The following is a 21,742-nucleotide window of genomic DNA, read 5'->3' on the forward strand; positions in this document are numbered from 1 at the left end:
GAATAATTTAAAGTTAATAATTTTTACTATCAAATATTTTTTTTTAGCACCACAATTTTATTGGGGGCTTCTCTGGGCCCCCTCTCAGTCATGGGCCCCGAGAATCGTCATCGTTTACCCCCCCTTTACAGCGCCCCAGGCACAGAGATTGTGGGTATAGCGGCTATTCAAAATGGTAAATACTTGCGCTTATCCTGATTGTTTAAACCGATTTAAAGCTAAAAGATTACATTAGTTTGCGCAAACTCATCCGGGACTTTTCACTGATTTCCCCTTATGGCGTTTGCGTATTCTACGCTAGAGCGCGTGCTCATGTGACGTGACTGATGCCAAACTCGTGCACATTACAGATGGACGTGGCTGTGTATCAAAGGTAAAAAAATGATATAAATACTGTTCAGTTTCTCTCAAAAACCGATCGTTTCGTGTCTTAAGACATCAATGTATCGTCACGAGTCGCAGGGTGTAATTTGGATTTGTCTGTGCATGTTTTTGTTTACTTTTAAAGGTCTGGTGCCCATCCACACCCATGATAAGGCTGGCAGACAGCACCGGTTTTCATTAAAAATCTTCGTTTGTATTCTTCTGAGGAAACTAAGTCACCTACATCTTGGATGCATTGGGGGTAAGCAGATAAACATCAAATTTTCATGTTTGGGTGAACTATCCCTTTAAGATGGCGGAATACCCCGTGAAGTCCACTTCGCAGTCCACTTACGGTCGAATGGAACGCACCTCTTGTTGTTCATGAGTTCCTTGTTTGTCCTGAACAGTTAAACTTTCCACTTTTCTTAAAAAAAAAATCCTTCAGGTCCCACAGATTCTTTGGTTTTTCTTTGTGTATTTGAACCCTTTCTAACAATGACTGTATGATTTTGAGATCCATCTTTTCACACTGAGGGACTCATATGCAACTATTACAAAAGGTTCAAACGCTCACTGATGCTCCAAAAGGGAAAAACAATGCATTAAGAGCCAGGGGTGTAAACTTTTGAAAAGAATGGAGGATGTGTACATTTTTCTTATTTTGCCGAAATATATTTTTTTCTCCATTTTGTACTGCCCTTCAGAAGCTACAGAAGATACTTGCATTTTCCCCAGAAGACAAAATAAGTTAAATTTACCCTGATCTTTAAATTAAAAAATTTTTCACCCTCTTAATGCATCGCTTTTCCTTCTGAAGCATCAGTGAGCACTGACTTCAACTGTATTTTTGATTTGTTAAAATATGTTCTCTAATCTCCGTTTATGAGCAGGTTATGGAGTCAGTCATGCATTTTTCAGCTACAAGTGAAACGCAAAGCTGAGGTTTCACAGTTCCCATGGCAAACAGCAGCCCATCACTGGCTCAGATTTTGTAGACACACCAACATGAGAATAAGCACTATTTTGATGAAGATGGATAACAGAAAATGGTTCAATACACTTGAATTAAAATGTTACTTTTAAAATGTTACATTTTTATTTCTATAATGCTTGTTAAATGAGTTCTCTCAATCCAGCATGTTGGGTCAAACATTTAACCCAACCAGCTGAATCAAAATAGCTCAGCACGTGTTCTGTTCAATATTTAACCAGCTCTGGATTGCCAAATAGCTCAGACATGGCTTTTCAAACCAGCATTTTTTAGAGTGCAGAAGCAAGAAACTCATACAGAGGTTTGGAACAAGATGACTGATGTAAGTGAATGATCTTTCGTTTCGTTCACTGAATGAAAACGGAATTGAATTTTCCTTTTTGGGTGAACTATGAATTGTACAACATGCCCTCTTGAGAACCTCCAGCTTCCTTAAGGCAAGGCAGAGCTTGTCTCTTTGGTATGTGGGCACAAATGAGGGTACAAAATCCAGAAATAGTAAAATCTTCTGGATTTTAAGTAAAATGCTTCTAGGTGGAAATTTATGAAAACATCTTTATTTTATTTAATCTAATCTAATCTAATCTAATCTAACAAATAATGCCAATATTCTAAAGCCTGGTCTGCACTAAAGAGCTTTTGTATCTTTATTAAAGCAATACAGTGAAGAGGGGACAGAAATGGAGAGAGAGAAAGGTTCAAACCCATCCATCACCTGCTTGAACACCACGGCTAAAATGTGTCAACAGCACTTGCTCTATTACCACACTGTAGCCCAGATGCAAACCTTTATCTTGATGATATTTACTCAAAGAACAGAAAGTTTACACTGGGAAAACCCGCAAACATTTTTCAATTACATCCTCTCACAAGCCATTGTACACATGCTCAAACTACATTAAATGCAAAACTATTAATTAAACGCATACTGTAGACTTAACCTATTTGATGTGTTTAGACAATTCGGATTGCAAGTGTTGCTTCTGCGTTAATGATTCACTGCTGGTTAAAGTGCAAAGCAGATTCTTGTAGAACAAACAAACACTACACATTCCTCTGCAAAAATCATTTTACTTTTTAAAAGCAGACAGAAAGCCAAGTACTTGTTCTACGAATGAATCGAAAAGCACCCACAAACAGAAAACAAGTCCGTGGCAGTGAAAAAGACAGCACTAATAAAAATGGGTAACCGGCTGTGAATCACAGCTCCGCTGCATGTGCTACGTTGTGCGATAGAGAATTGATCAAAAGTATTGCTGTGAAGCTGCTCACCACGGGAAGCTCATTCTGCAATCCACATGTCTTTCCTCGGATTCCTCCAAGTAATCCCAAATGTGTGTCTGTGAGAACTGAAACAACCTGATTCTCTCTCAGACTTTCTTGCTGTCCCACTCTCACCCCACACTCTCTCTCTTTCCCTCTCTGAACCCACATAAACACACACACATACAAAAACAATGCTTATCTAAAGTGCAAAGGCCCTCAACTTGTGCAGCAGCAGCAAAGCAAAATCCCAGTGGGGCTCAAAATCTGTGGAGGGTGAATTACTGGCTTTTATTTCTCCACCAGCTATGAAACTGTATTTTGCATTAAAACAACAGAATTATTTCAGTCTTTTTCTAGCAAATTCACTTCTATGTCATTCACAGCATCCAACCCATGCTTATGAAAATACGTGCTTCTATATACATTTCTGCAACATTTTTTTTACAAGTTTCACAGCAGTTAGAGTGGCGCTAAAACACATGTTCAATATGTGACCGTGGCACGGTTTTATTACGTTGGTACGGGCACATATTACTGCGTTTTTATTACGCTGCTTGAGGTACATATTGCGGCTGTTCAGAAAGAATTTAAATATCCGGGGAGTGTCTCTAAAGGTTAATGCGCTATAGAGTTGGAACCAAACCCAGCCCTAAACCTACCCGATAGTGTTAACCAATGTGAAAGTGATACTGTGGGGAAAATAATTAATTGATCCTCTGCTGATTTTGGACATTTGCCCACTGACAAAGAAATGATCAGTCTAGAATTTTAATGGTAGGTTAATTTTAACAGTGAAAGACAGAATAACAACAAAATACTCCAGCAAAACACGTTTAAAAAAAGTTATCAATTGATTTGGATTTTAATGAGTGAAATAAGTATGACTTAGTACTTGGTGGCAAAACCCTTTTTGGCAATCACAGAGGTCAGACCAGGTTTGCACACATCCACAAGGTGAGATCTTGCATGAAGCCCCAGACCAAGGGAAATTGACAGTTATTTTGTGTTTCTTTCATTTGCGAATAATCGCACCAACTGTTGTCACCTTTTTACCAAACTTGGCGATAGTCTTGTAGCCCATTCCAGCTTTGTGTAGGCCTACAATCCTGTTCCTGACATCCTTGGACAGCTCTTTGGCCTTGGCGGAGAGTTTGGAATCTGATTGACTGCTTTTGTGGACAGGTGTCTGTTATACAGGTAACAAGCTGTGATTAGGAACACTCTCTTAGGGGGGAGGGAGTGCTCCTAATCTCAGGTTGTTACCTGTATAAAAGACACCTGGGAGCCAGAAACCTCACTAATTGATCAGGGATCAAATACTTATTTCATTCATTAAAATGCAAATAAATGTATAACTTTTTTGAAATGCGTTTTTCTGGATTTTTTTGTTGTTATTCTGTCTCTCACTGTTCAAATAAACCTACCATTAAAATTATAGACTGATCATTATTTTGTCAGTGGGCAAACGTACAAAATCAGCAGGGGATCAAATCATTATTTTCCCCACAGTATAAAAATGCATTTGTTGATGCAGCCGTGCTGTTTTAACTTTCTTATGTGGATTTGAGCGGTTTTGTTGACCTGTAGTTTCACAGGGATCGTCCCAGAGCCCTTCACTACTAAAGTCGCTTGAGCTACTGAGCAAACCTACTGAATTAGAAAACTCATGCATCTAAAGTTGTATATGTAATGACAAAGTTTAAAGGTATCCATTTAAAAAAAGCACAGGATGTTAAAATGGTTTTGAAGCCATAATACAATATTCTGCAAGTAATTTTGTGAAAATACGGCTTTATTAATCAAACCTTTGTGTAAAAACAGAAAAATGTTTTCAAAGTTTTACTGCCTCTAGTGTTAATTTCAACTGGAAACTGTGGTGATTCATACATATAGGTACATTTTTTCAGTTTTGCAGAAATGTATATAGAGGCATGTATTTCCAATGAGCCTACGTTGCATAACTGGAAAAGTTTCAGTGTGCCAGCAAGACACAAGTGAATCTGGAATATCAATCTCATGCTGTTTACAATTTAGTTCATCTTAGAAATGGCTCTGACTTTACAGAGGAACTTCAGAGTTTTATTAACTAAACCAAAGGAAACATGAATTAACAAACCAATGAATAACAACATGGATAAGTATCAACGTAACACTGTGAGAAAATACATTTCCGATATATTCACATCTGATTGTACTGGCACAGCACTAACTTTCAGATTCATCAGTGGTACTTGAGACCCAATTTCTGCAGTGGCAAGACAAGCCCATATGGCCACATGTGAAGAATCAGTGCTCCAAACACTCCACAGATCCTCTGAGCGGCTGCCCTACTTTCCATGCTGCAGAGAGAACTGTGTGGGTGTTGAACCTGCCCAAGCGGATCACTCTGATTCCGTTCTAATACCAAAACCAGCCTCTGATACCAGAAACAGCAAGATGAAAGCAAGCATTGGGTCTTCAGCCTAATTAATAATTAATGAGAAAAGGGGCGGGACTTTGATCTGCCAGCACTAATTCAAATTAATGTTCACGAAAAAGGTCAACATGCCTATTAACACTTTTAAAAAGGCAGGAAATTAGTCAAAGATACTGATATGGTCACCAATTCTTCTTATGTGAAACCAGGAAGGAAAAGGCATTTTTTTTTATTACATGTGTCCTTCCTGGTTTCTCACGTGGCAATTTATGTAAATTCAAAGGCATTCCAAACAAGCAAGGTTTGAGTGTTTGAGTGTCAAATGCTTTTTCTCTGTTTTGCTATCACTATTAGATGAGCTGTCTAACATGTTAGCATTATGACAATGCTAAAGCTTGTTTTGACTTCAGAAGAGACACACTCTCTGACATGTGCCAGGCAGCATTAGACTAATGTCATGAGTACTGTGGGAGACAGCAGGTGACAGGGCATTGTTAAATCATCTCTGGGACCAGCTGTGGTCTCCAGCTGTCCCAGTGAAGGCTGGGGTCAGAGGTCAGCTGGCCTGATCACCACTCCCACTCTGCTATTTAGTAAATGTCACAGGTCAAACAGGGATAACATACTAAATCTGAAGTGAATAAGATAAGATAAAAGCACAACTGGACAACCCTATTTTATAATTTCTGCTCCTGAACAAATGTGAAATATATAGCAATCATTTATATGAATGAGCCTGAGATGGTGTATGCCATTACCAGAAACGATGTTCCCGTTTATATTTTTAATATTTACACTACCAGTCAAAAGTTTTTTTCAGTGTGTTTTTTTAAATATGTCTCTTCTGCTCACCAAGTCTGCATTTATGTGATTCAATTAAAAATTAAAATCACTGTTTTCTATTTGACTTTATTTTAAAATATTATTAATTTCTGTGATCAAAGCTAAATTTTCAGCATAATTACTCCAGTGTCACATGATCCTTCAGAAATCATTCTAATATGCTGATTTGCTGTGTAAGAAACATTATTATTTTTAATCAATATATTAAAACTGTTGAGTTTTTTTTAGAATTCTATTTATATTATTCTATATTTAGCAAGTATGCTTTAAATTGTTAAAAAGTGATGATAAAAGACATTTATAATGTTACAAAACCTTTCTATTTCAGATAAATGCTGTTCTTCTGAACTTTCAGAAAGTTCATGTGACTGGAATAATTATGCTAAAAAATTATGCTTTGAAATCACAGGAACAAATTACATTTTAAAATACTGTATACTCAAATAGAATATAACATATTTCACAATTTTACTGTTTTTGCTGTGCTTTGGATCAAATAAATGCAGGCTTGGTGAGCAGAAGACACTTCTTTATAAAAAAAAAAAAAAAAATCTTACTGTTCAAAAACTTTTGACTAGTAGTGTAGATTTTTAGGTTTGATATAAGACTTGACAAAAATGTTGTTTTAAACAACCCTGAAAAGAAATGTTGATTTCCACAATATTAAGCAGTTAAACACTGTTAATAATAAGAAACATGTATTAAGAACCAAATTGGCATTAGAATGATTCGAATCATTGCAGAAAATTAAGAATAAATTACATTTTACTTATAGAATAAGAAAGGTACTTTAAATTGCAATTGTTTTTGTATTATATTTTATGTGTTATATTTATGTTTTACTACATGTAGGTTTGGTGAGCAAGAGACTTCTTTTAAAGGGATAGTTCACTCAAAAATTAAAATTCTGACATTAATTTCTCACCCTCTTGTCGTTCCAAACCTATAACTGTACGTTCACACGGGACGTCAGCGTCAACGCTTGACGGAAGGTGTGGCTGAAGTTTGGCACTGACGCCATGGTCATAGCAGCGTCAGCTAATGAAATTAGACCGTTTGCTGCTCTTGAATAGGACAAACGTGATTGGTTGTCACCTGGCTACTGTATTTGCATAGAGCGATCCTGATTGGCTGACGCTTCCGTCGGCGGCGCTTCACTGGCATTGCTCGCGGCAAAAATTCTCAACTTCTGCCGCGAGCAACGCAAGTGAAGCGCCGCCGTCGGATCCACAATTCTTTTCGGCAACGCGTGACGTCACCCATTCAAAGTCAATGGGAAGCGTTGACGCTGCCGCCCCGTGTGAACGCACCGTAAGACTTCTTCGGAACACAAATTCAGATATTTTTGATGAAACCTGAGAGCTGGTATTAAGAAGATCATTAAAATAGTCCATGTGACATCAGTGGTTCAACTTTACTTTTATAAAGCTACGAGAAGACTTTTTATGCGCAAAGAAAACAAAAATAATGATTTTATTCAACAATTTCTCCTCTTCCGTGTCAGTCTTTGACGCGCGTTCACTGCAGTACCACCACGCATAACAGAATTTTCATTTTTGGGTAAACTATCTCTTTAAAAACCAAAAAAATAACCTTTGAACAGTAGTGTGAACGGTGGGAAAGAATCAGGAAACATCAATAGCAGCATTCGAAACCAGTGTCACTCACATGAACAATTTGAAGCAAGTTTACCAACCATGTTCCTGACATTTCCTGCAACTATGTGTGAGCATCTCTGACACTTGTTATCATGCCAACAAGTGAAGACGTTGTAGATTACAAGAGAACTGAAACAGACAGACAGGGAGCACCACAGAACTTCATCTCTGGCTGGTTCTATATTTGGAAAAGTACTCTGCCATCACTTGTATGAGAAGAACACAACACAGCCACCCCAGCAAAGGCTTTACTGTGTTAACATCATGTCAGTGCTCTTGACATATCACTGTTTGTACTTGAGAGCAGGCTAAATTTGGACCACACCAGAAGAGAAACTGGACAAGACGCTCGACGCAAGTCTGAAGGCCACACAAACAACAAAAGCATTTCCTTTCCAAAAAAAAAAAAAAAAACAGTTCACAACTTCCTGCTTTTCAGCATAAAAGAATGCTTAAACCTATAAAGGCAATAAAGAAAGTCGTTCTGTTTAGCTTAAATGAACTTAAACCAAATCAAAGATTCATCCTTTTGGATGAATGCACACCCAAAATACTTTTGGGAATGGGATATTTGTTCAAATGTTGTGCTTTGGCAAACACTAAAGATAAAGCACTCTTACCTGTTCTGCTCCTCTAGTTTGGCCAACAGCTCCACATCATCCGGGCTGAGCTGGGTCGGGGAGGCTGAGGAGGGCGAGGATAGTGAGGCAGGGGATGAAGCCACAGTGGTGTGCAGCGAAGAGGGTGTGGCCACCTGACTAGCCATCTGACTCACCGTGAGCGACACTGAGTTCTTCACCCATGAAAGAGTTGAACTCAGCTTGCCTGCTACCTTGTCTGTCGCCACCTTTGGAAAAATGAAAGAAAAGCGCTTAATCGTAACATTTAAATTTAGAAAACATCTTAAAGTCTTAATTTTAGTGAACTAATTACAGGATATGATCAATTTCTTGTTATAAATAGTGCTTCCTATTTTTTTTTTATATAATATACAGTAACAGTCAAAAGTTTTTGAACAGTAAAATGTTTAATGTTATTATTATTTTTTTTAAGTCTGTTCTGCTGACTAAGCCTGCATTTATTTGACCCAAAGTACAGCAAAAACAGTACAATTTTGAAATATTTTTACTATTCAAAATGACTGTTTTCTATTTGAATATATTTTAAAATGTAATTCATTCCTGTGATTTCAAAGCTAAATTTTCAGCATCATTACTTCAGTCTTCAGTGTCACATGATCCTTTAGAAATCATTCCAATATGCTGATTTTCTGTTTAAGAAATATTTTAATATAATTATTTTTATTCAATATTTTAAAATGTATTATATCAATATTTAAGACAGTTGAGTACATTTTTCTCAGGATTTTTTGATGAACAGAAAGATCCAAAGCATTTATCTGAAATACAAAGCTAACATTACAAGCTATACCATTCAAAAGTTTGGAGTCAGTATAATTTTTTTTTTTTTTTTTGGAAAAAAAAATGATAGAAATTAATACTTTTATTTAACAAGGATACTTCAAATTCATCAAAAGTGATGATAAAGATATTTATTTCACATAAATCCTGTTCTTATGAATGTTCTATTCATTAAAGAACCTGAAAAAAAAAATCTATCTGTTTTCAACATTATAAGCAGCAAATCAGAATATTAGAATGAATTCTGAAGGACCATGTCACTGCAATAATGATGCTAAAAATTCAGCTTTGAAATCACAGGAATAAGTTACATTTTAAAATATATTCAAATAGAAATTTATTTTAAATAGTAAAAATTTCAAGATTTTACTGTTTTTGCTGTCATCAAATAAAGGCAGGCTTGGTGAACAGAAGAGACTTCTTTTAAAAAACAAGTCTGTTTACTGTTTAAAAACTTTTGACTGGTAGAGTATGATTTGTCAAACGACATAATAGTTTCAGGGCTGAGTCTAAAAGAAAGTACAAATATTTGAAATAATCATGTATTCTTTCTAATTTTTTAATTGATTCTGACACCTAATGCAATAATAAAACATTTTTATGTAAGCTTCAGCTTCAGAAAGAAATTGAACAATGCAAAAATAAACTGTGAAACCAACAGTCCATTTTTTCAATAAGTTGCTTTAGGAAATAAAACTGTTAATGTTACAGCTTTGTCAGCAGGATGCTGAGATGGCCTGACAGACTGATAAATATCTCACATTGGACATTCTCCTGTATGGAAAAATTCAGGTCAGTAACAGCTTTGTACTGTCCAATATTTAAATGTGGCCAAGCTCACAATACCGCATACAAACACTCTGGTTTTCATATTTCATACTTGGTTTAGACTGCACTATACGACTGTTCACTTTCCCTTTATACATTTTTTTGCTGTGATTTTAACAACACCCATAACAGCACTATTTTTACCTAATAAACTAATAAAGAGATATTTTTCTTCCACAGAGCACAAAAGAGGATATAATGAAGAATTTTGATGACCAAACAGTTATGGTTACCAAAACAAATTAACAAGATATTTCTCAAAATATCTTTTTATGGTCCACAGAAGAAAAGTGAGTAATACAGGTTTGGAATAGGTGAGTAAATTATGACAAAATTTATATTTTTGAGTGTCTTCTCCATTGTTTCCCATATAGGTCAGCATATTAAACAAAAAAACAGAAAAATGCAAATGCTCTTTGCCAGGCAGAGTGGTGCTGGACATCACAAGCAATCACTGACTTGAAATATAGATTCACTATATTTTGATTTTGCCTAATTCCTAATATTTGTGGCTACAGTTTAGGTCAAAAGTTTACATACACCTTGCAGATTCCTGCAGATTGTTAAATATAAAAAAAAAAAAAAGAGGGATCATACAAAATGCACGTTATTTTTATTTAGTAAAAGTTTAAAAGTTTACATACACTTGATTTTTAATACAGTGTTGTTACCTGAATGATCCACACCTGTGTTTTTATTTTATTTTTTTGTGATAGTTGTTCATGAGTCCCTTGTTTGTCCTAAACAGTTAAACTGCCCGCTGGTCCCACAAGATCTTTGGTTTTTCAGCATTTCTGTGTATTTGAACCCTTTCTAACAATAGAAAATTTTAAAAAAAAATTTAAGCCACGTTAAGCTTTTTTTTTTTTTTTTTTGTAGGCTATAATGGACTTCTATGGGGGGCGATCACTTTATATGCTGAATGAGAGCTCGTTCTTTTGAGAACAGAAAGTGTTTATTATAAGTGAAATTTAACAGAAGTTTGGTCTTCCCTGGTTGCTGTTAAGGTAAGTTAAACCAAGCTGTTTCCTTATAATGGGCTTCTATGGGGGAGAAAACGCTTAACGTGATATTATTCACTTTATCTGTGGAATAAGGGCTTGTTCTTTTGATAGTAGTTAATGTTTGTTCCACGTAAGGTTTGACAGAAACTTGGGGTTTCCTGGTCGTTTTTTACATACATTAAGCCACGTTAAGCGTTTTTCACGTTGTTTAACTGGTTACCGGCATACCGGGGCGGAAATAGGTTTACACAGCAATTACGTATTTCCGGCGCAAAATACGGAAGTTGTGAGAAAGGTCTATGACTGTGTGATTTTGAGATACATCTTTTTACACTGAGGACAACTGAGGGACTCATATGCAACTATTACAGAAGGTTCAAACACTCACTGATGCTTCAGAAGGAAACACGATGCATTAAAAGCCAGGGGGTGAAAACTTTTGAACAGAATGAAGAGGTGTACATTTTTCTTTTGCCTAAATATAATATTTTTCCATATAGTACTGCCAGAAACTACAGAAGATACTTACATATTTTCCAGAAGATAGGTTAAATTTACCCCTCATCTTCAAATTCAAAAAAATGTTCACCCCCCATTTTGCAGATTCTGCAAGGTGTATGTAAACTTTTGAACTGTATATAAAATACCAAATGAAACAAATGACACAGAACTATACCTTCTTACCAGTGACATAAAAGATAACGCTACTTGTCCAAAGGGAAAATGTTTTGGGTAAAAAAAAGTGGGGAAAAAAGTGATTTTGTCCTCCAAAAGTCATTGACATTTTAAATCACCATTTGAAATCATCAGACAATAAAAGCCATCCTCTTCAGAAGTGGCTCTTTTAAAAGGTAATTTGATTTTAGTGTCTTTTATTCCATTTCTGTACCTTTGAGATCATCTATATGCTAGTATACTCTTGAAACTTTTACTAATTAACATAACATTTACTATATTTCTTTTACTCGTTGTGGGTATGTCTAATTATTTGTCCAATAAAATGCTCTAAAAATGAAAATGTCCCTAACATAAAAAAAAAAAAATTATGACTTGTCTGACTAAACATGACAAATTATCAAGAAAGAAACCATGATTCACGCCCAACATCCTTTAGTTTAAATCACTGACGTTATTTGAACATCCTGGACCACCTTACACTTTCACGAAAAATATGCTGCGGCCACACAGGAAAGAAAACTGTATTCGTGAAGTCATTTCAACTGTAAAGGGTTTTATAAAACACTCATTCCTTACAGCTACATGAGTGAAATGGTTTACTAGGTCATTAGTTAGGCGTGTACACCGTAGATTGGAAACTGATGCCGTTCGTCATTCTATATATTTTCAAATTTGACCTCTAGAAGGTTTGGACTAAGGGAATGTTTGAGGTCGTTGTGTACTTTCCAACGGAACGACAATAATACAAACACTGACTCACTCAAACTGAATCACACTGAAGCAAAGACATTAAAAAAGCACCAAGCAGAAATATATGTCAGCTAACAGTACAGAAAACCTTAAGACAACTGGAAACAGCAGGCCAGGACACTGTAACATTAGAAAGCCGAGCACCCTCCTCCATCTAGGATTTCCTTTGCTCTTACCTGAAGAAGGATGTCACCCTAACTGAGGTCCTCGCTAATTCCATAAACAAATCCACTTGAGAAGTAACAGGTAAATCACAACAGTCTTCCGTCTTCAAACACCATCAGCAGTTTTGCTAATTCCAAAAGTCACACTGTCGTGTAGGTGTCACCTGGGGTCAAAGTGCTCTTGTGGAAGACACTGAGGCAGCTGTAAAGCCGACAGAAGCAGTATAAGCTTCTGCTTTCCCTTTTACAGCTGTAGTAACACTAATTCATGCCTTGGAATCCACCCTACAGAAAAAAAAAATCCTTTTCCTGCAAAACGTCTGACGTCTGAGCTCACCGCACCGAGCTTCGCGACATAACTGAGCTGTAATGATAAACCCAGGGGAAGTCTACCTCTGCACAACAAAGCAGGTTTCTCATTTGCATGCCGCACTTCTCTGAATCCTCTACGAGACAGATCACATTTCCTCTTGCAATCTCCATTTCTGACAAATTATGACCACACGCCTATGCATGGCTTCTGTGGTTTTACCAACCACCAAAAACAAAATGTTATAGACACAGTATTCCCCACCAAAATGCCTAGAAATGACTCAAAGTAGAAAGGGTTGGAAACACCCTTTCTTCGATAGCGTTACAGTCAGAAGAGTGACACAGAAAGAGGTGGGCCTTAAACAGGAACACAGAACAAAGTGCATTTACAAGTGAAGGACCAGCCAAGGATTGGCAGGTGTGTCTGATATAAATAAAAAACATATGCACGGATCATATAACTAGGTCATTCCGTGTCAACTCAACCAGAGACCACCGGCTCAAATTTTGGATTTCGCTCAGTGGAAAGACAAGCATACAGTATGTGATGAAAGCCAAAATATTAAATGTCACAGATGTATATTTATTGCATTAAGATCTCCATATCTCTTGGACTGAACCATCAAGGCCTTTTGAAGATATCAAGAAGTTTGTTAAGAACCAGAATCTAAAAGGATATTATAATATTTGAATAGTTCTTGAGTTAAAGGCATCTAAACTTAGGGCAAAAAAAACACCAGAGGTGCTTTTTGACAATTTTATATTGTCACCATTGGCATGTAATAAAACAAAGATTGCTAAAGTCAACATATTTTACTAATAGACCTACCAAACTGCAAAATAAGTCATTTTTCACTTCTGCAAATGTGCTCCAAATCTTAGGTGAAAATTGACATTTTGACCCCCTTCTATATAATAGTGGATAACTGTGACATTTATTTTTTTGATTTCATCGCTATTCATGTGTCTTTGTACAGCAAAAATATTAACAGAATCAAAAATATTAGCCGGGGAAATTTCCGGAACTTAGACTTGACAGGGAATCACCCAAATGCATTATTTTACAATATAATAATATACACCATATGTACATTTATTTTTTTAAATAGATTTATTTTTAATTATATTTAACCAGGGCCCTATGATTTTGCGGATGGAATCGCAGAATCCAGTCATAAAAATGGAATTTACTGTATAATATCATGGAATTTGCCAAATTTTAGATGAATAAATCAAAAGTAGGTCAGAACCAAAACACAATATGGACAAGGCTCAAAATAGACTATTAAAATATGAATCCCACATGTTCTGTCAGTCTGACTGAAATATTTACAAGAAAAAACTAAATTTCTGAAATAATAAATGAATTAAATAATTAAATTAAATTATTATTATTATTATTATTATAAAACTTTGTTAAAATTTTATGAAATTGAATGTAGAAAATGGTCATGGAAAACATTTCATGGTGCTTTTAATAAATTGATGTTAAATTGTGTACGTTTCATGATTTCAATTAACTAGACATGCTTTTTGATTATTTTTTTATTTTTTATTTAACCATTTAAACATAATCAAGAAAAATTTAAACTGAAAAAAAAAAGATTTTGGAAAAAATAAAATGGAATTTGGGAAAAAATTAAAACTGATTTCATAGTTTCATGACTTCAATTAACTAGGCATGCTTTTTGATTATTTTTTTTATTATTATTTAACCATTTAAACATAATCAAGAAAAATTAAAACTGAAAAAAAAAAAAGATTTTGGAAAAAAATAAAAAAAACGGAATTTGGGAAAAAAATAAAACTAATTTCATAGTTATGACTTCAATTAACTAGACATGCTTTTTTATTTTTTTTTTTATTTTTTTAATTTAAATTTTTTTGATTTTTTTTAATTTACACATTAAAACAGAGTCTAGAAAAATTCAAATAGAAAAAAAATGTAATCCAGAAATATTAAAACTGAAAAATAAATAAATAAATAAAACTTTTTTCTAGGGCTGTCCCCGAATAGTCGAAGATTCGATGCATCGATATGCGGAGCCTGATTCGACCACCGATCTCACAGTCGAATCTTCGCGGGTGAAACGAGCATCATACCATTTTGCCAATATGGGGGTGCTCAATGTCTAATTGCACACAGAACTACTGGTTTTGTACGGTTATATTAAGTTATATACAGCCTTTGATTATGATAATGCAGTAAAAACAAAAGTGAAAAGAAAGAAGCGTTCAGTAAATATTTTTAACGTGTTTGTGAATAATTCCAACCACCCCTGTGACAAATTTAATTTTCACTTTCTCTGATGCATGACGAGATGAGGACCATCTTGACGCGTTTTTGCAGTTGGAGGCGCCTCTTTTGAATGGTTTTCTGTTGGCAGTGAGCGTTCTGTGCCCTGTTTATGCGCCCCCGGCTGCTGCGCCTCGCGTTTTGCAGGAGCGCTCTGAGCGCCTGAAGTTGAAAAAAAAAATCAACTCTGAGCGGAAAAACGCCCAACGTCATTCGCGTTCTTTTCCATTGTCCAATCGAATGAATGGAGATGCGGGTCTTCTGTTGTGATGGCGAAAGTTTACCGTTGCTTAAAAAGTCCGGAGACTGCAAGAAATGGAGGAGAAACCTTTGGTGTCTATCGTGGGTAACCCGGTTTTTATTTAAACCTAAATAAGTTTGTCTGTCAGTTGGCAGGCAGTTTTGGTCGCTTATAAAATAAAATAAAAATAGTTTTACCCTCCTGCTGACTATAGTGTCGTGCCCCTCCCAACCCATTCACACACGCACATAAGATGATTCGACTATCGGTCGACTATAGAAAGATTCGAAAATTCTGATTCGACTATGAAAATTCATAGTCGGGGACAGCCCTACTTTTTTCATAGGGCCCTATACTTGTGTTTCACAAAAGCTCATCATGTACATTGTAAAAATTACTTAAAGTTGTAAATAAAATGAAAACTATTGTAGTATGTTTTATTAGTGTAATATATTTTACAAGAAATACTATTTCACTCTTTGTAATTAGAAGTGTCACATTTAATTCAATGTTCTACTTAATGGTTCCTTAATCCTTATAATTGAATATGGTTTCTGCCAACAATTTCAAAGCAACGATTGTTTCTACACCAACATTTCAGTATACACAGTCAGCTGAAAGCTTTCTAGCTGAATATTATTTAAGCTTGTAGCACAGGTAAGACCAGTAATAACCAAAGTAATAAAAAAGTTTAGCATTTTCAGAAAACTTAATAACAATAATTAAAAATATTCAATTACAACTTTTAGATGGGTAAGAATCATTCATACATTAGCAATAGTTGAGTTAATGTCACAATCCACATTCCTCATCCTTACATTGTGTACCAAACAGAATTTTGTCTGAGATCTGCGTCACTCATTATGCCAACAGCTGTACCGCTTTCACACAGCTGTTAGCTGTTTAGGAGCTGCACACACACACATGCAAATACAATCTGCCTGGCTTCATAAACCAAAATCAGATTTCAGAGCCCTGTCTGCTGATCTACCCATGAGCAGAGTCAATTATATATCATGCAGCACACATATAAGAAAGCTAAACTGTCTCACCACATCACAGACTGTACAATTCACTCAGCTGTGGTACATGTCTGACTGTATAAGAGGTGAGTCAGTACTGTAAATAAAGAAAACATTATTTGGGTACGCCTGACTTAGCCTCTCAGGGGACCGAGGGTTTTCATACACTGAGAGGACTGCTAGTAAGTGCTAAGAAACACAACAATATCACTTCCTCTGCTCTGACCTTCTAAATGATTCATGCAGAGGTGCTGGGCTGTGTTTGCTGAACAAGACAAAAAAAAAAAAAAAGAGATGAAGGTCAGGCCTCATGCATTTATTATGTTTAATGAAATTTCCCAGGCCTCCCTCTTCTAATAGTGTAACTATTAACTACCAAGTTAGTAACTAATTACTAAAACAGAAACCTGTACATAACACGGACACTTATGCAATATCTGTGTATGCTATGGGTGAAAACAAAAATGTCAGTTTTTTCTCTGAAAAAAACAGAACTGGAAACCTGTGCAGTCTTTCACAATCAACATACTGTAAGAAAACTTGCATAATCTTTTAGATGATAAAGAAATCATTAATTGCAAGTGACACCTTTTAAAGTGAAGGTGAACATAAAATTGCTATATATAATTAATGTTAGAGCTAGAAATGAGGGAAATGTGTGAGTAGCTAACCACATATACATATATATTTTTTATTAATTTGACTATATTTATTGATCATTGACTTTATTTATAGCTTTAAGTTAGAACTATGTTGAAATGTTATAACATTTAATACACTCCAAAAAAGCCTGTGTAAATGGGGCCAAAAGTATTGTGCAAATATGAAGACATTTTCAGTATTGATTGTCATATCATAAACAAACAGAAACTGAAAGGTCTCCACAGCCACCCGTCAAATTAAGTTTGGTTAAACTTGAAGAAACAGAAAAAAAGTTACTAAACTTATAGTACTACTAAGAATACAATTATTATTAAAACTCTACTTTTAAGGAATATTTACCAGAAGAAAATATTTACCAGAATTTATTTTGGTAAAAAAAAAATTGAAATAAAATATATATATTTTTTTATTAAATCAAACAATTAGAGATGCTTTTGAGTATTAAAATTATAAAACCATTCAAATGGAATCTAGAAAATTAATGGAAAACACCTCATTTGGTAAAAATAAAACTGAATGGGAGAAAAAAAAAAAACATTTTTTTTTACATTAAAAAAAAAATGCTGTTAAATTGTGAAAGTTTCATGATTTCAACTAATCAGACATGCTTTTTGTTTAATATGTTTTTACCATTAAAACAGAGTCTAGGAGAAAAAAAGGAATCCAGAAAAATTAAAACTGGGAAAAAATGGAATTTGGAAAAAATAAAACTGAATTTTAGAAAAGATAAATAAAACATTTTATAGGGCCTTAAAACATATTTTTTGTTATACTTTCTATAAATTGCTGTTAAATTGTGTAAGTTTCATGATTTTATAGAAAACGAAAATAGATAGTCTTGAAAAAAAAAATTTAAACAGAAAAAGGAATCAAGAAAATTAAAACAATAAAAAAATAAAACTGAATTCGAAAAAAAAACACGTATTTCATAGGGCCTTAATTTAATTTTTGTTAAACTTGCTGTTAAAAAATGCTGTTAAATTGTGTAAGTTTCGTGATTTCAACTAATTAGATATGCTTTTTGTTTAATATGTTTTAATTTAACCATTAAAACAGAGTCCATAAAAAAAGGGAATCCAGAAAAATTAAAACAGGGGGAAAAAAGGAATTTGGAAAATAAAAAATAAAACTGAATTTGAGATAAAATGAATAAAACATATTTCATAGGGCCTTGCTGTTAAATTGTGCAAGTTTAATGAATTCAATAAAATAAACATGCTTTTTGTTTTATAAGTTTTTAATCTGTTAAGTCTAGAAAAAAAAAAGATGAAAAATAAAATTTGGGAAAAAAAAATAAAATAAAACATATTTCATAGGGCCATAAAATGGTAATTTTTGTTAAACTTTTAATAAATTGCTGTTAAATTGTGTAGAAAAAGAAAATAAATAGTCCAGAAAAAAGGATTAAAAAAAGGGAATCTAGAAAAATGGAATTTGGAAAAAAAAAATAGAACTGAATGTGAGAAAAAAAACGCATTTCATAGGGTTTTAAAATTTTTATTTTTGTTAAACTTTTAATAAATAACTGTTACAGTTAAGTTTCATGATTTAAAGCAATTACAAATGGTTTTGAGTCTAGAAAATAAATAAATAAAAAGAACACAGCAAAATTTAAACGGAACAAATGTAATTTGGGGGAAAAAATTCATTTGAGAAAAAAAAAAAACATATTTCATAGGGCCTTAAAAAGGTCATTTTTGTTAAACTTTTAATACATTTCTGTTAAATTGTGTCATCATGATTTCAATTAATTAGACATGCTTTTTGTTTAATATTTTACATTTTTAAAATGAAACAGATTTCATAGGGCCCTACCTTTTTTAACACAATATGTTAAGTTTGTGCATAAAATAAAATAAATAGTTCAAATACTATTTTAACAGTAGAGTTATCATCAAGTGTTGTCAAGTACTCCAAAAATGTACAATCAATTTCACAAAATAGACATCCCTATTAGATACATACAAATACTGTGATCCTATTTTCCCCCGCATTTTGAGAAACAGTGGGGCATATTTCTTGGACAAAGGCACATTAATTCATGACTCAAGATTTTGTTGTGACCTCGGTCTGACATACTATCAATAAAAGCCCCTGACAGTCAGACCTCGCCTCATCCTGGAAGGAGAACAAGAAAATGATGTGCATGCACTTTCTATCCGCACTGCTGGAGGTTTAGGAGAAGGGGGGAAAAAAACAAACTACATGGACTTTCGAACATGCTGAAGTCAACACATCGTTTTCCAGCAACCCATTAACCAGCCAGAGGTACAAATCCAGAGTGAAGAGAGTGTTCATTAAAGACAGCAAGCAAATAACAATAACAGAGTCTATCATTATGTCAAGCTGGGTAGAAACCTGCAAACATGCATGCTGGCACAGATCCTGTCCTGCACAGGAAAACAGGAAACAGCGGCTAGAGATGACGGCCCATTTTGGTGCTACGACCCCAGTCTGACCCTGCCAATGCAGCACAGTACACAAAGCAATTCCACAGTCTCCAGCTCCACAAAAAAAATCTTCTGAGTGCAAAATGTATCGATATTAAAAATGTGTGATAAATCCTAATGAACAGGGGACAGTGGAGAGAGACTTATAACAGACATGCTGTCTAGACTGACATCATTATTCATCAAAGTTGAAAATACTGTTATGGTTTTCACTGCAACATTCACTAATGTTTTGTGTAACTTGTCCTTGTAACATATACATTGTCATGGTTATGTCATTATTAACAAGTCATAAACAACCACATCCATCAAGCTCCGAAAAAGCACAGCCTGCTGACATAACTTTGGCACTATATTCAAAGTCATTTGAAGTTTTACAATAACTTTGGTATTAGAAAAAAGTTGTTATTCACAGATAATCTTTCATTTGCGGTCACACCAGGTTTTCCATAATTTATAGATTATAGCCATTTAAATATCTTGTAATGACTAATGACACCATAAGCACTATTTTTCTGGTGGTTCTCCACATTATTCAAATATTACACTTTTCTGCTTCATGGAAAAAAACAACAGCGCATAGATTTGATGACAATGACTAAGTAATAATATAGTTTTGATTTCTGGGTGAACCAATCCTAGAGCAATAAAAAAACACTGTGGAAGTCCAAACTGTCTGTGAGTGAACAGAAAGCTGTGTCTCTGTGTTAAAGCGAGCAGGAGGCGGTCATGTCTCTGGCTAAAGCTCTGTGTTCTCCACTGTTTGTTATGGATTCTGCTTCAGCTGTCCAAATAGTCCACAGGAGAGCAAACCTGCTGCCCTAATAACACACATCGATATAGAGAGGGCTTTAAGACAACAACCGACAAACGCGGCAAGGGGTTATTTTGGAAAACAGCTGTTTAACATTTTGAACACCTGTTCACTACAAGGAAAATAATTTCGCTGCGAGATGAGGGAAACGTTCAATATGCTCAATTTAATCAATATGCTTGGTTTATGCCCACTAAGAGTTTTTTAGCGTTTTTCATAGCAACCAATAATACAAATTCACACTTTTTCAAGTCACATTAATTCAAGTTCACACTTATTCAAGTTCTAATGAGGCAGGCTGGATGAAAATGGATGTGTAATACTTCGGATGACAAAACAACACTTTCAACATTTTCAACTTCAATTAATTGAAGTTCACTTACAGAATGAAAATTTCCTGATAATTTACACTTGCCCAAGTATTCCAAGATGTTCATATCTTTCTTTCTTTAGTCGCAAAGAAACTACTTTTTTTTTTCATCATATAATGGACTTCAATGGTGGTCAATGGCTTGAAGGTCCAAATTGCAAATTTGAGGAAAACATTCCAGGATTTTTCTCTATATAGTGGACTTCAATGTTGGCCAACGGGTTGAAGGTCTACATTGCAGTTTCAATGCAGCTTCAAAAGGCTCCTAGCTGAGGAATAAAGGTGTTATCTAGCTAAATAATCGTCCATTTTCTATAAAAAAAAAAAAGAAAGAAATTTATGTACTCTTACCACAAATGCTCATGTTGCACTAGCTCTGCAATTCGCATCCACGACTTTGTGCATTGCGTAATCATGTTGGAAAAGTCACACGCGTTCAGTTTTTTGTCTGTTTACTGTGTCACTGGGTTGGTACATCCACATGTCACGCGTCCATGATGAGATATTGCGCAAAGTCGAGCTAGTGCAAGATGAGCATTTGTGGTTAAAAGTATAGAAATTCGTATTTTTCTTAGAAAATGGCCAATAATTTCATTAGATAAGATTCCTCAACTGGGATTGTGTAGAGCCCTTTGAAGCTGCATTGAAACTGCGGTTTGGATCTTTAACCCGCTGATCCCCACTGAAGTCCACTATAGGTGAAAAAATGCTGAAATGTTTTCCTCAAAAAGCTTCTTTTTGACTGAAGAAAGAAAGGCATGGACATCTTAGACGACATGGGGGTGAGTCAATTACCAGAAAAATTTTCATTCTGGAAGTGAACTTCTCCTTTAAAGTGTACCAACTGTACCAATGGATTCCTAAATCTGCCCTCTAATAATGCAACAAGCTTTGTGCTTTGAAAGCAATTTATTAAAAGTAGCTGTTGTATGGTTTTGACGATCTTTAATGTTAGCCAACAAGAAAAAGAAAAACTCTAATATAGTTAGTATGTTGATATGTGACCCTGGACCACAAAACCAGCTATTAAGGGGCAAATTTTTTATCTTAACATCATCTGAAAGCTGAATAAATATGCTTTCCTTTGATGTATGCTTTGTTAGGATAAGACAATATTTGGCGAGATACAACTATTTGAAAATTTTAAGGTGCAAACAAAAAATCTGAATATTGAGAAAATTGCCTTTAA

At 34.8% G+C, this 21,742-nt stretch overlaps 1 protein-coding gene across 5 annotated transcripts in view; it reads right to left on the reverse strand.

The window, feature by feature from the left end:
• The window catches only part of evi5b (ecotropic viral integration site 5b), a 65,065-nt gene that overhangs the window by 37,179 nt on the left and 6,144 nt on the right, over positions 1-21,742 (reverse strand). For 3 of the 5 annotated variants that reach the window (XM_073851172.1, XM_073851169.1, XM_073851170.1), the window contains exon 2: positions 8,161-8,387. In XM_073851172.1, the coding sequence (XP_073707273.1) occupies positions 8,161-8,387 (227 nt within the window). Of the gene's footprint in view, positions 1-2,629; positions 2,768-8,160; positions 8,388-12,397; positions 12,778-21,742 lie in introns of those variants that run through there. The other 2 variants (XM_073851171.1, XM_073851173.1) reach the window with 2 other exon arrangements.

This window comes from Garra rufa, chromosome 12 (genome assembly GCF_049309525.1).
Source record: "Garra rufa chromosome 12, GarRuf1.0, whole genome shotgun sequence".
Classification (NCBI taxonomy): Eukaryota; Metazoa; Chordata; class Actinopteri; order Cypriniformes; family Cyprinidae; genus Garra; species Garra rufa.